Source organism: Perca fluviatilis, chromosome 8, assembly GCF_010015445.1.
Source record: "Perca fluviatilis chromosome 8, GENO_Pfluv_1.0, whole genome shotgun sequence".
Lineage (NCBI taxonomy): Eukaryota > Metazoa > Chordata > Actinopteri > Perciformes > Percidae > Perca > Perca fluviatilis.
This window is the reverse complement of record NC_053119.1, coordinates 36,543,768-36,557,114: the sequence shown is the minus strand read 5'-3', so window position 1 is coordinate 36,557,114 and position 13,347 is coordinate 36,543,768. Positions and strand designations below refer to the sequence as shown.

The 13,347-nt window shown below is 41.4% G+C and overlaps 1 protein-coding gene across 1 annotated transcript in view; it reads right to left on the bottom strand.

Moving 5' to 3' along the window:
• Positions 1 to 13,347, bottom strand: part of nup93 (nucleoporin 93) — a 34,092-nt gene extending 20,745 nt beyond the window's left edge. Inside the window, exons 1-3 of the mRNA XM_039809156.1 lie at positions 13,197 to 13,347; positions 11,176 to 11,358; positions 10,287 to 10,404 (exon numbers count right to left, since the gene is read on the bottom strand). Of these exons, the coding sequence (XP_039665090.1) occupies positions 10,287 to 10,404; positions 11,176 to 11,354 (297 nt within the window). The 5' untranslated portion in view covers positions 11,355 to 11,358; positions 13,197 to 13,347. The remainder of the gene's footprint in view (positions 1 to 10,286; positions 10,405 to 11,175; positions 11,359 to 13,196) is intronic.

Sequence of the window (13,347 nt, the reverse complement as noted above, 5' to 3'; positions counted from 1 at the left end):
TTAGCTTTCGTATATAGTATTTAGTTTGGTCATTTTACTCACTTTTCAATAACAATTAAATTGTTGAGGAGACAAACTGAACACAAAGGAATTTTTTCACTGTCTACAGTATGATGCCTTGCTTTTGCTTGTATTAGGTTTTGCCTAGATTCTTTATCAGCTGCTACTTGGAGGTCAATACTCCAGCTGAGATCTGCTGTGTGCAAATTTACATTCCTGAGATGTAAAGTAAAATACTTCTACTCCCTATTATGCAAGAAATTCCTGTGATAGGTTGCATTCTTAAGAGTTTATATAACCATCTGCATTCTACCTCTGACATAATAGTCTCTGTAAGTTGCTGGAAAGTTGTTTCCCTCTGTCAGAGAATAGCATTTAAATTCACTGATGACATTTTTAGCACCATCTGTCTTTGCGTTTGAAGTACGTAGGATCCTTTTAGCTTGAAGAGCAAGCACCTGGCGAGAGACGTACCATTTCTCAAAGCCGACTGGAGATCATTCTGCTCTACAGGGATGTGGGTGCTCTTGGCTTCCCTTCCATCTCTCCTCACCTGTCTTTTGTGTCCTTATCCCCCCCCCCACACACACACCCCCACCACCTGCTCGTTGCTCTGCTTATTTCAGTCTCAATACCTTCCTCTCCTTCTTTCTTTACCTCTGTCTGTCATTGCATTACTCTCCTCCTCTATAACTGTCATCCCTCTGTTGTGACAAATGAGAGCAAAATGGAAGCACAAAACGTTCACCGTGAGAATGAATAACTTTACATTTAAGAAAGAGCAATCATTCAGGTCACAAAGTTACATCTTCATTTAAAAACCAAAGCAGTGTCTGAGCCAATTTAGAGGGCCGAAGACTCTTGGCGTGACATTATCTACCATCAGGAAGGCTAAAACTAAAAGGTCTAACTTCATCTTGGTAAAATGCTTCATGCTTCTAGTCTATTTGAATCAATTAAGGAGGAAACTACGTTTCTCTCTCAATAAACCACCCATTTACTTCTCTTGTCCATTCCTCATACCCTTGGTTTCCCTCCGCCCGCTCCCTCCCTCTCTCTCTCTTTCTCCATCTCCCTATTTTTCCCAGGAGAGCCTAAGAATAGGTCTATATTTAACCACTCTAACCAGAGGAGAGCTCAGGTCAACGCTCACTTGAGAGCTGTGCTGGAAAAAGGAATAGAATTGTTGTAACAGAGACTTACTGGATTTATGTACCGCAAGAGAAAATGAGACTGTATTAGTCATCGTTAGTGACTGATTATTATTCCAGTAAATTGGAGGTGAAAAGAGATGATCATCTTCTCCAGAAACAAGTGGGTGGGGGTGGGGTTGCATCTGAAGCAATGATGGCACATTGGGCCACACTGGTTAACTCTGCCTCAGCGTTTTTGCCTCAACTAAAGTACAACACGAGGCAAAGATTTTTCATTGGTGTCATTTTGTTGCGTGTTGCTGCTTTTCCACTGCCAACGACTTTGCCTGTACAACATTTTCTGTGCCAAATGTAAATTGACAACTTAAATAAATGCCGTGGCCAACATTTTCATTAGTCTGAGATGCTTTTCTTTTTGCCACAAAATATTACTTCTAAAAATAATTAACAAAGAACTCTTCATTCACAAGAAGGGATGGGTGACATGGCCAAAACCTTCTATCCCAAAATAAGTCATTTCATATCTCGATAACGCTATAATCACGTCACGTTTTTTTGGTAATTCAATAAATAGTCTTTTTGAAATCACCACGTGGTAAAGCCTATTTATGTACACTCCTGTGTGAATTTAATACTGGACAGATAAAAAGTAGTCCAAAATGAACATAACGTGCAAGGATCAGAATGTAAAGCATCGTCTAAATGACGTAAATATTGCCTCAATAAAGTTTGGCCTCTGGTTTTTCAACATCGCGATAGAAACAATATAGATTTACAATGGACATTTTTATATCGTTGCGACGATACATATCTTCATATCGGCCAGCACTATGCACAAGATATGTCACTGCTATCAGATATTACTGATCTTAATTTTTTTACTGTTACAAACTTTGGATATAAGTTCCCCTTTAAGGATCGCGTCCAATTTGACAAAATTCTTAGATTTAGATTTATCGCAGATAGGCACAACATCACTATTGCCAAACAGGCCTGAGACACACTGTACCTAACATTTCCCTCTGACTAAACACTGCAGACGCTTCAATTCCTCCTTGATTTCCTTTATCAAATGGTCAAAATAAATATGAAAAATAGCAAAAATGCGTCATATTAAAGAGCCCATTGAAAAAAAAATAAGACATCATAGCAAAAGACAAAGCCATGCTTATCACTCTCAATGATCAATTCAGTGCTGGGCAATAGTTGTATCTAAAGATGTATGTTTTTAGTAGCCCCACCCCTGTGAACACACACAGCCTGCTGGCCAGACAGCCCAGAAGCTTTTGCTTTTACAGGAACACAGCCACAAAAAAGATTTAACAATTAGAGATAAATTAGGAAATACTCACACACATACAAACATGACCATATTTTAGAAAATCACATAAAATCTATCCTTTAAATTTTTTTATTTTGTGTGTGTGTTTGTATATGCATCTTAACATGCACGCATGTGCTCATTCTCTGTGCCGGCACACGCAGGCCTTCATTCTATTAGCCTTCGTCTGGGTCTGAACGCAATCTTACAGTGTGTTCGGGGGAAATCAGCAAGTCTGATTTTTCACCCTTTCGATCTGGCTTATTACACACTGAGAAATATGTTGTGGAGATACATGATCTCGGGGAATCTAAAGGCGACATAGGGACAAAGTCAAAGAAGACAGGGAGAATGCTCGCTGTGCCACCCTTCGAGAAAGTAAAAGTGGGAGGCTTTCTGTCCTCATTTGCCATGACACAATGAGCCGACCAGTGCCTGAGTGTGTGTGTGTGTGTGTGAGAAACCACACCCTTCATTTCCTGTGTATTATAGAATACATATGTAAAGTACTACAGCATATATATATATATATATATATATATATATATATATATATATATATATAAACTGCAATCATTAACAACCATTTTATACAATCATCATCATGTCAATGGGTCCCATACAGCCACAGACAATGTAGGGAACCAGGGAAGAGATAGGGAAAGACAGACAGGTGACCAAAAAAAAGTGACAGACAAAGCACATGCCTGTCTGTGGGTGAGTGGGTGTGCATATCCATGTGTATAGGCAATACTCACTCATGCTGAGCTCCTGCCTGCCTGGCAGACAAACTGACAGATGAGAAGACAGGATGAGACAAGAAAGAGTAAAAAATTGTTTTTTTTGTTGCTTTGTCTGTGCCCAGGTATCTGGGCTTTGACAGCCCGGGAGACCTGCTTCGCCCCTCTGCCTCTCCATCCCTGTGTTGCTGTGCCAGGGCAGCAGCAGTGGCCGCCATGCTGGGGCGTGTTCCCCGTGCCCCCGTCGAGCCGGCATGTTGGCTCGAAGCCTTTCCCTGTTTCGAAAGCAGGCCAGTGACTCTTGTGCGTGAGCCGGAGTGCCGAGTGAAAGTGCCACATCAAGACTCACTGGAGGTGGTTTTATTGTCGGAGGGCCGTACCAACTGAGCGCTCAGACACGGGGGGGGATCCACGAGAAGGAACTATGGATTTATATAGAATATCAGTTCCTACCATCAGCTGACACCCCCCCCTCCCTCAGTCTCTCTCTCTCTCTCTCTCTCTCTCTCTCATCCCAGCATCTCTCATGGCCCTCCGCCTCCTCCCTCCCTCAGTCCCACTCATTTTCTTTCTTTTTATCCATCTATGCATCCTTCCTTTCTACCCTCCCTTTCTCCTCCCTCCCTCAGCTCAATGCAATTATAGTAATGGATTTTTCCCCCCTCGGTTGATGGCTTCCGACATCCTGTCTTGAAATGAGGCTAATCATGCTCTTAAGGGTCATGTTTAGTTAATGAAGGGTTGGGGAGGCACATTTGGGAGGAGGGGGGCATTCCTATATGCAGGCCTACTATCACAGCACACACAAAGCAAGCATGTTAATACGCACACCTCCATTTGTATTCTTGTGCACGTGGCACACACTCATTCACATACACAGTCACATGCCGTACAGCCGCATTCATATGTGCAGGCCAGCACAGACAAGATGAGAATGCATTCGCCCACGTGCAGCCAAATCTACGATAGACACACACGTTCATTCAGAAGCACAAAGAGAGACATTGTATGCCAGCAACTGATTGCTACTGACAGAGATACAGGCATGCAAACACAGCACAAGGAGCCTGTGCACGACACACACACACACACACACACACACACACACACACACACACACACACACACACACACACACACACACACACACACACACACACACACACACACACACACACACACACACACACTATGTGAGTAGTGTTCGTCTATCTGGGCAGATGCTCTGGGCTTAGCCAACTGCATCCGCTGAACGCATGCCTACACTGCTGAGGGATGTGTGTATGTTAGAGGTTGGGGAGGGCAGGAGACGAGAAAGGGAGGGAGAGAAAGGATGTAAATGGGAGTGGGAGGAAAAAACAGAAGAAAGAAGGTAAAGTAAAAGAGAAAAGGAGAGTAAGCAGAGGCACCAGCTGAAAGAGAGTGAGGTGAGGAAAAAAAGAGAGAAAGCCCTGGTAGAGAAAGATGGAACAGTGAAAAGTGAGACGAGGACACAGAAACAGAAAAAAATTGCAGCCGGTCGCCATTTTTCTTCCAGCACTGGTCTATTTATTTTTCGGTCCATCTTTTCCTTCGATTGCCATCCTCTTTTGCTGCTTTTTACACCCCCTTTTCTCCTGGTTTTAGCCTCTCTATATATTTCTATTTATCCTTCGTTATTTTATGACGAAGAACAACCCAGAATTACATGAATATCTACCCAAAGCGAACACACAGAACATACCATACAAATGCCAAACTGGCAGCGCATAGAACAAAGATTTAATTGTAAAAATGTCTACCGTGCGGTGACAGCTGGTGGTATGTGAATCTGTAGATGTTTCCGTACTCGGTAGCATTAGGGTTGGGTGTCCCAAACTGGGGGATTGGTTAAGAATCATGCTTTTTATTTACATTTTCATATTCCTGTTGGAGCCTAGTGTGCTTCTGTCTCAATTCCCTATTTACGCGTGCATCTATACATGCATGCTGTAGATAAGAACAACAAATCTGTAAGCATAATGGGACCCAATCAAATTCAAATGATGCCAAACCCTACATGGTATACTGTACAAATTATATTGACTATAGGACAATGTGTAAAAAAAACTTGGTAATCATGACCTGATGTCCATCCATTTGGACAACCCAATGTTAATTAATATAACATAATTCTGTATCATTCATGATATTTACAGAAATCCCATCACATAACTGTAGGCATCAACATTTGGCAAGCCATAGGAGTGACAACAATGCAATATACAAGTTTATAACATCAAAAGTGTTCACTGCAAGAACTGTGTTTCAGTAACGTTTACTTATCTGCATTTGAGCAGAAAAATCTAAATGGGGTGAGATTGCGACATAAATGTATCCATGTTTTAACAATACACTGAGAGGAACAGGATGAAAACCTACATTAACAAACCAATGCATGATGTAGTCTAGAAATGTGGTCTACTCTGTACATTACTAGCCACTCCCACATCCATGAAGCCCTAAATCTAGGACTGTGTCTGTATTGCTTTCTATAGTAAGTATATAGTAGGATCGTCTGTAATGTGTTCAGCCATTACTGACACATCATTTACACATCAATTCCTTCAGGATTTGTGTGTGAAGACACTGCAGAGGCATGCATCAAATCACTTGGGCATGCATCAAATTACACACTTACACACACACACTTATACACTCTCTTTGTGTCCTGTCTATCAACCTCCAGTACTCCACTGACTCCTGACTCCATGGCCTTGGCGCATTATGCATTATTTCAGTTATTATTAACTTGTCCTGCCAGATAGTTTGTTACACAGAACCATCTGAGAAACAGACATTGGAAACAGGGTTTGAAAAAAAAGGGCAGGCACTTTCAAAAAATACTTGTCAATTGAGTGCCAAACCACGCCCGTAGCTGCCAGTGGCTCCTCATAGCACGCTGATTGGTCTGAAGCACTGGTGGTTCGGACACAAACACCATTACTTGAAGCCTGACAAGATGGATTTTCGTGTGATCTTGTGATATCGCGAGAATCCAGCTGCTGTGCAAGATAAAGTGACTATAGGCAGTTCAACAATACTGGTCCAACTCAAGGTACTGCTCATAAACCTAGAAACTAGAGTCTCCAGTTTAACTGTAGTCACGTTAATCTAGACTATATTTAAACTGGAGAGACAGAGACACATATGGAGCTCAGGGAAAAGCAGCAACTTCCCTAAACCAGGACAGAGGAATAGAGGGTAAGCATACAAATCCTTGTTGAATAGTTACAAAGTGGAGCATTGTAGAGGAATATTTATTGTTAATAAAATGAACACCACAAATTAATAAATGCTTAAACCATGTCAGTAATGGGTAGTGTAGGAGATTGACTTGTTGATCAATGTTAAAAGAGTACTGCACTGATTTAGCATTGCACTTCAATAGCATTGTTGGACTGGCGGTGGACAGCTTAAACCAGCGATAATCTATATGTTTTCTTCTTCCCTGTCGAAACCTGGCACCTACATTACCCATAATACCCACAACTCGGACGCCAATAGTTCCATCACACTCAGTTTTCACATCTAAGGATAAGAATACTGTAACACTGTCTGCTGTTGACTTTGTCAATCTTGCATTGTGTTGCCATCTTGTAATATCTCAGCTCCAATTAGGCATGGGCCGGTTACCGGTTTCAAGGTATAGCGCGGCTTCAAAAGGTCACGTTTTCAAAAGGTCACGGTTTCAAAACCACAAAAAGATTTCTGTCATACCGTTCCTAAGGTCTCAAGGTCTTCAAGGACAGAAAGTGCAGTTTAGAAATCCCTCTCCCTGCTAGTGTGCAGTGTGTTTAAAAAAATAAAAATACATTGTGTTCAATGGAAAAAAAAGAAGTTGTTTTTTACCCAGACATTTCAAAAATAATAATTTATAGCTGTAATTGCAATATCGTAATAAAGTGAAACCGTGATACGTTTTGCTGAAGGTTATCATACTGTCAGAATCTCATACCGGCCCATGCCTAGCTCCAATTAACCTCTTTTCACCTCAGTGTACTTGGTGACCTAAAGTTACAGCAACTCTCCCAGCAGGATGTTGAATAGAGATCTGTAGGAGGAAAAAAAATGGGCTGCAGTGTGGTTTTATGTTGATCACAACTTGGCTCCGTTTTCTCAGAACAACAGAATTTACCACAAGCTTTCCCTGTTGCTTTGTTATTTCTTGTTGAATGGGCCTCCTGGGTCTGATTAATTTTTTTGGCTCCAGCCAAACACACCCAGTGAGTTTAGAGTCACAATTAGTCACAATTTGCAACTGAAAGTAATCTGTTTGTATATCATTCCCATGATCTTAATTAAAAGAGAAATCCTAAAGTGCCAGCAGCCAGCTTATTAGATGACTACTCACCTGTGCTGTGGCCAGCTAGTCAGATACACTGAGTAACTAGAAAAGTAGAAACCCCTATATTTTCTAATGCAATATGCTAAAAAATTGTTTTATTAACCATTCACATAATATATTACTGGTTATATGGGCCTTAAAATGAATGCCATTACAATGCTGCTATACTGACTTGCCTTTTCTTCTCACCACCTTCCCAAAAAATGGTTGTTCAAATGGAGCTGTGGTTTTGACTACACAGCAGCAGATTTATTCTACTGAATGAGATATCGCTTTGTAATGTATGGTTTTCTTATAAACCAATAAGGGGAAAAGAGCAGCAGAGAGGGAGTGTGTGTGTGTGCGTGCCCCCACATTGCCAGAAGCTAAGTGCTCTTCCAGTCAGTCAGTTAGCATACATCTGGGCTGACCAAGAAGAATGAAAGATGAGTAAATGTAAAAGAAAAAAAAAGGCAGACAGTGAGAAACAACTGGAAAACTGAAAGTGAAAAGTGGAGACAGTGAGAAATATACATACATACATACATATATGGCTGAAGAGGTGAGAAAGACTAGAAGGGATGAGAGAAATGAATGAAACGATATAGACAGAGGATTAAGCAGAGTAATAGAAAAAGAGGGATGAAGAGAGAGAAACAGATGGAGCTCAGGGAAATGCAGCTACTTTTCTGAACCAGAGGAATAGAGAGGCTAAGCAGAGGAGGACAGAGAGAGGTAAAAAGGAAAGCAGTATCAAGTGGAAGAAACGGTAAAGAGGTAAAGACGAGCTACAGATCTTTGAATCGTTACTAAGTGGAGCATTGTAAAGGATTATCCATTATTCACTGTTAATAAAATGAACACCACAAATAAATAAATGCTCAAACCCTTTCACTAACCCACTGTGAGCCGCACCAATTTGAAATTGCACTTTTATAACCTTGTCAGGCTCACAATTGACCGTATTTAAAGCATTCAAATCAATGCAGCAGAACCAAAGGTATTGTCATTTTACTTCCTGATTTGGGTGCGTTATGCTAGTAGCGGCCACTAGCCACAAGCAGAGACAAAGAGCAGGCTACAGAGGTTTTGGAAAAGTTCACATCTTTCTAACTCCACACCCCCAGATCTTTTCATTTTCAAACTTTGAGTCTTCAGCCCCAACAGACGCTGACTCAACTGACATCACTTAAGGCAAATTGTCCCACTTAGCGTTTTCCCACTCTGCTTTGAACGGTAATGGAGTAGAGCTTCTTTTAACGCTAATGTAACAAGTCCACTCCCAGCTTCACAGTTAAAGCTCTATTCCTTTCTTATGCCTGACTAAACATGACAGCGCACAAACTACACGTGTGACAAGAGTTTATTTCCGACACAGTTCAGCTGTGTTTCTCTGTATGAAAATGTGTACACTGGAAGGACACAATCACAGCGTAGCCTTCAGAACCATGTATTATGAGTTATGTATCATATGTCAGTGTTTCCCACACAGACTAATTTGTGGCGGGGCGCCACAGAATCAACACCGGCCACCACATATTGTGTTCGACACACACACACACACACACACACACACACACACACACACACACACACACACACACACACACACACACACACACACACACACACACACACACACACACACACACACACACACACACACACACACACACACACACACACACACACGAGGGCCAGCCTGATAATAGTTATACATTGCAAGTTCTTAGCAACACCATCCGGCGGCCTCTGCTCAACTCGTACGGCGGGCCGCAGTGCAGCCTCTTATTTCAATACAAACACAGGTAACACAAGAAAATACAGGTGAAATAAGCTAACTAACTTCCTTTTCTCAATTTGGCCGGCTGTGGCATAAGTTAGCTTGGCAGTCAGTTCCATTGCGCTACTTATATTACATTTGTACTATAGATCAGTGGTTCCCAACCTGGGGTCCGGGCACCCCTCAGGGGGGCGGCAAAGATCACAGGGGGGGGGCGCAAGTCTCTCTCTCTCTCTCTCTCTCTCTCTCTCTCTCTCTCTCTCTCTATATATATATATATATATAGGGTGAAACTCTACAAGTACAGTTCAGTGTGACTCCTTGAATTCTGAAGACTTACTCCTGTTACATGTCTCCACATAGTTGCTTCAAGGCAGGTGTAAATAAAAAAGAAAAAGGAAAGGAAAGGCTCATCAGTACATCTTCCATGACCACAATGACCTTTCTCAACCGTTCACAAAAACAGAGCCTGTTGGTCAAGCTGCAAGCCTGTTTATCCATGGGAACAATAAACTCACCGAGGTGCTTGTGTGTATGTACATCTTTTAACCCTTGAACCTCCCCCCCCCGCCAGCCCCTAGCAACACATTTCAGACTTACAGACATTTTTCAGACCTAAACTAACACAATTTGCAGGCAGATTTTGTCATCTGTAGATAATTAACTTTACTTCCATAAGTTGGCCCAAAAACACATTTTATTTCCTGGTTATCTGGCTAATACAATCTTTCTGCAAGTCAATGTTTGAACTTTGTGTGCTCAGCCAAAAATGGTTTCTTAGAGGAAGACCCATCACTCTCTATTGTTACGATGATATCTGAAACTAAATTGGCCTGTTTCTTTTAGCATTTCCAAAAAAAAAAATCACTCACTGGTGAGTCTTTCCCTAGTGAAACAATCTAAGTGTCATAAACTCTCTCGTGGCCTATAAGATCATTCATACCTGTATGTCAGTGTCTTTGACCGGCTCCAGGGGCTCAAAAGTGGTGGCTGCACTTAGACTTTCCAACCTCTGAGAAATGTGGAAGATGTCTAAACCTCTGGAACCAAGGAGGATTGACCTGAGAGTAAGACAGAGAGGTGGTGAGAATGAATTGAATGAATGAATGAAATGGAAGTACTAAATTGAGATCAAGACTGACAATAAACTGTATTTTTGCTCAACAACCACTAGAGGGCACACATGGTTTTGCTACAATTGCAGTACTACTCATTCCCTAAAGATTGTGCCAGCTTCAAACAAAATACACAGTGTTTGTGTTTAATTTAATAATTAATCGGTTAAATAGGACTCAATGAAACTTCACCAAACATATGTCTTAAAACAATAAGCCTGTATTGTGCAGATGTGTAGCAGGGGATCAGTGAAAAGAACTTAAGTGCTGTTTCATTTAACATTTCATCAACAATTTTAATTGTACTGAGTAATATATTATCAGTGGCCACGCTAAGATTCTAAATATTATGTTAAATGTCAAAATCTAAATGTGTGATCTTCAGACATGCAGTACGGAAGCCAGGACAACTACGGGAGGTGTCATAAATATTTCCAGGGTTAGAAGGTTATTAAATCAGCAAAGCATCATATTAAATGGCTTTGAATGTCAACCCATGATAAAAAAACTAACTATTATTACCAGAATAAAAAGGGCATATCAAAGCAGCGGGTGAGTAGTAATGTAAATGACAGACAACTGTTAATCTTAAAGAAGCAGATGGATTTGTATTAGGATATGTGTAGGTTATGTAAACACTACACAGGAACATACTAGAACAACGGAGATTTTCTGACTGTGGGTCATGACCCTTTGTGCATGGGACGTATTCCTTACGCTTTTACGTCAGCAGCATCTTGCGAAGTGCGAGTCAGGGTGCGGGATCGAAGCCTCTCCCCCGCCTGCTGGATCTCCTGAAGGTTCCTCTCAACGTGTGGCAGCTCTGACACTGCTTCTGTCTCGGCAGCTAGCTGCTCTGCCTGCTGCAGCAGCTCCCCAAAACCCTCCGCATCCATACCTCTAGAAAGAGAGGAACAGTGTATGCGTAAATACTACAAAGATAATATATTAAGATTACATATATCTGGGAGATACAGTATACAGTACTAAGTGAGGACTGTAACTAGTTGGACACTGATGCAGCTTTTCTTTATTGCTTAAATCATGTACTCCAGCATTTGTTTTTTACATATAGACTATGAGGTTAAAATGACAACTTTCAGCTTCAAGTTTAGCATTGACATCCACACTACTCTGGGTGAACACCGTTTTATGGATACAACAAACTTGAAATGACTTGGATGAATACAGAATTATACAGACATATTTTGTCTGCTTAGAAAGATACAACAGCACAAGGACCACTATCATTCAGAAAAGCGATAAGTGCAATGTTCCTGCCCTCAATTCAACAGTTGGTGGATTTCACAGACAAAAAAACCAACCAAAACAACAAAACAAGGCATAAGTAAAGATGGCTGCTGCACAGGCCTGGCAGAGCATCACCATAATAATAATAATGTATACTTTATTAATCCCACAAGGGGAAATTACAATGTTTTCACTCTGTTATTACTCACATTACACACAGGCCTGTATTACACACACATGCTCAGTACCTATACATGCACTAATGGAGAGTGAGGGGGCTGCCCATAGATAGGCACCCCAAGCAGTTGGGGGTAGTGCCCAGGAGGTGAAATGGCACCTCTCCAGCTACCTGTCCACCACAATACTTTGGTCCATATGGGGACTTGACCCAGCGACCCTCCAGTTCCCAAACCAACTCCCTACAGACTAAGCTACTGCCACCCCAGGGAATGGGGATGGGAATGGGTGTGATATTTTTTGGGTGCAGACTTCAAGGATTCATTGACTGAAGAATTCAGCACAAAGGATTTATTAATAGTAAATAACTTCAAATTCAAACTAAAAGGTGGCACCTTGACCATGGTCATGGCTGCATTTCAAATCCAAAACACTTGCGTACAGAGCAAACACAACAAAACACTGTGTAAAGAGGGAACTGCTTAAATTGAGACTACAGAAGTGTGGTAAATGTAAACGGACACATCAGAAACAAAGCTGACTCACTTAGGATGACTTTATGGAACATTGATTAACCCATGTTAGATATTCTTGCTGCTCTATATATCTGACAACCATCCCTCAAAGGGTCTCTTCTGTGTTTCATTTCACCACACATACTGTATATAGATACATATAACTCACAGTTTGTATGGAATGTGTTCTAATACTGTACTTGGTGTTTTTAATGTAAAGGTTTCTAGCGGTGGTCAAGTCATATTTAACATATGTATTCAGTATGCAGTCTATGGTTTGACCACTGCCACAAACATTCACATTAAAAGCATCAAGTATAAAGCACATGCCGTACAAACTGTGAAGCAACTATGTGTAGCCTTGGGCTTAAAGGACACAGGCAACAGGTACCAGAACATTTCTTGACAGCTGACATAAACAGAATGACATTGCAGCGCGCGCATGGAGTGCCGTGGTTGTCAGATTGGTTTAGCGTTAGCACAACGCCTCGGCTAGCAAGTTTAGAAACTCGCCTTTACGTTAGCTACTTCAAGAGACAGTCGGAGAGGTCATTTTAACTGTTGAGAAGGACAAATAGATAACAAATTATGACAACAACCCCTTTTTAGACACACTTCTTTTCCGACCTAGCTTTGTTAGTACGCACCACTAGTTAGCTTTATGTCCAAATGAATGGCGCTCCACAGTTAGCTAGCAGGCTACATGGCTAACGGCTAACATTATTTCGCATGCTCGCACTTGCGTTAATTTAAAAAATCTTGTTTTTTTTGGTTGCAGGCAAACAAACGTAATACCTGTTGTAAGTATGGTCCTGTCTGTATTCGTTGGGTGAATGAGTTTACGGTTATAAACTCGGCTCAGCAGTAGAGTACAACATGCGTGAAAGTATATTATTTGCCCCGGCACTTTTGGGGTCGATGCTGATTGGACGATACCCGGTCTTCT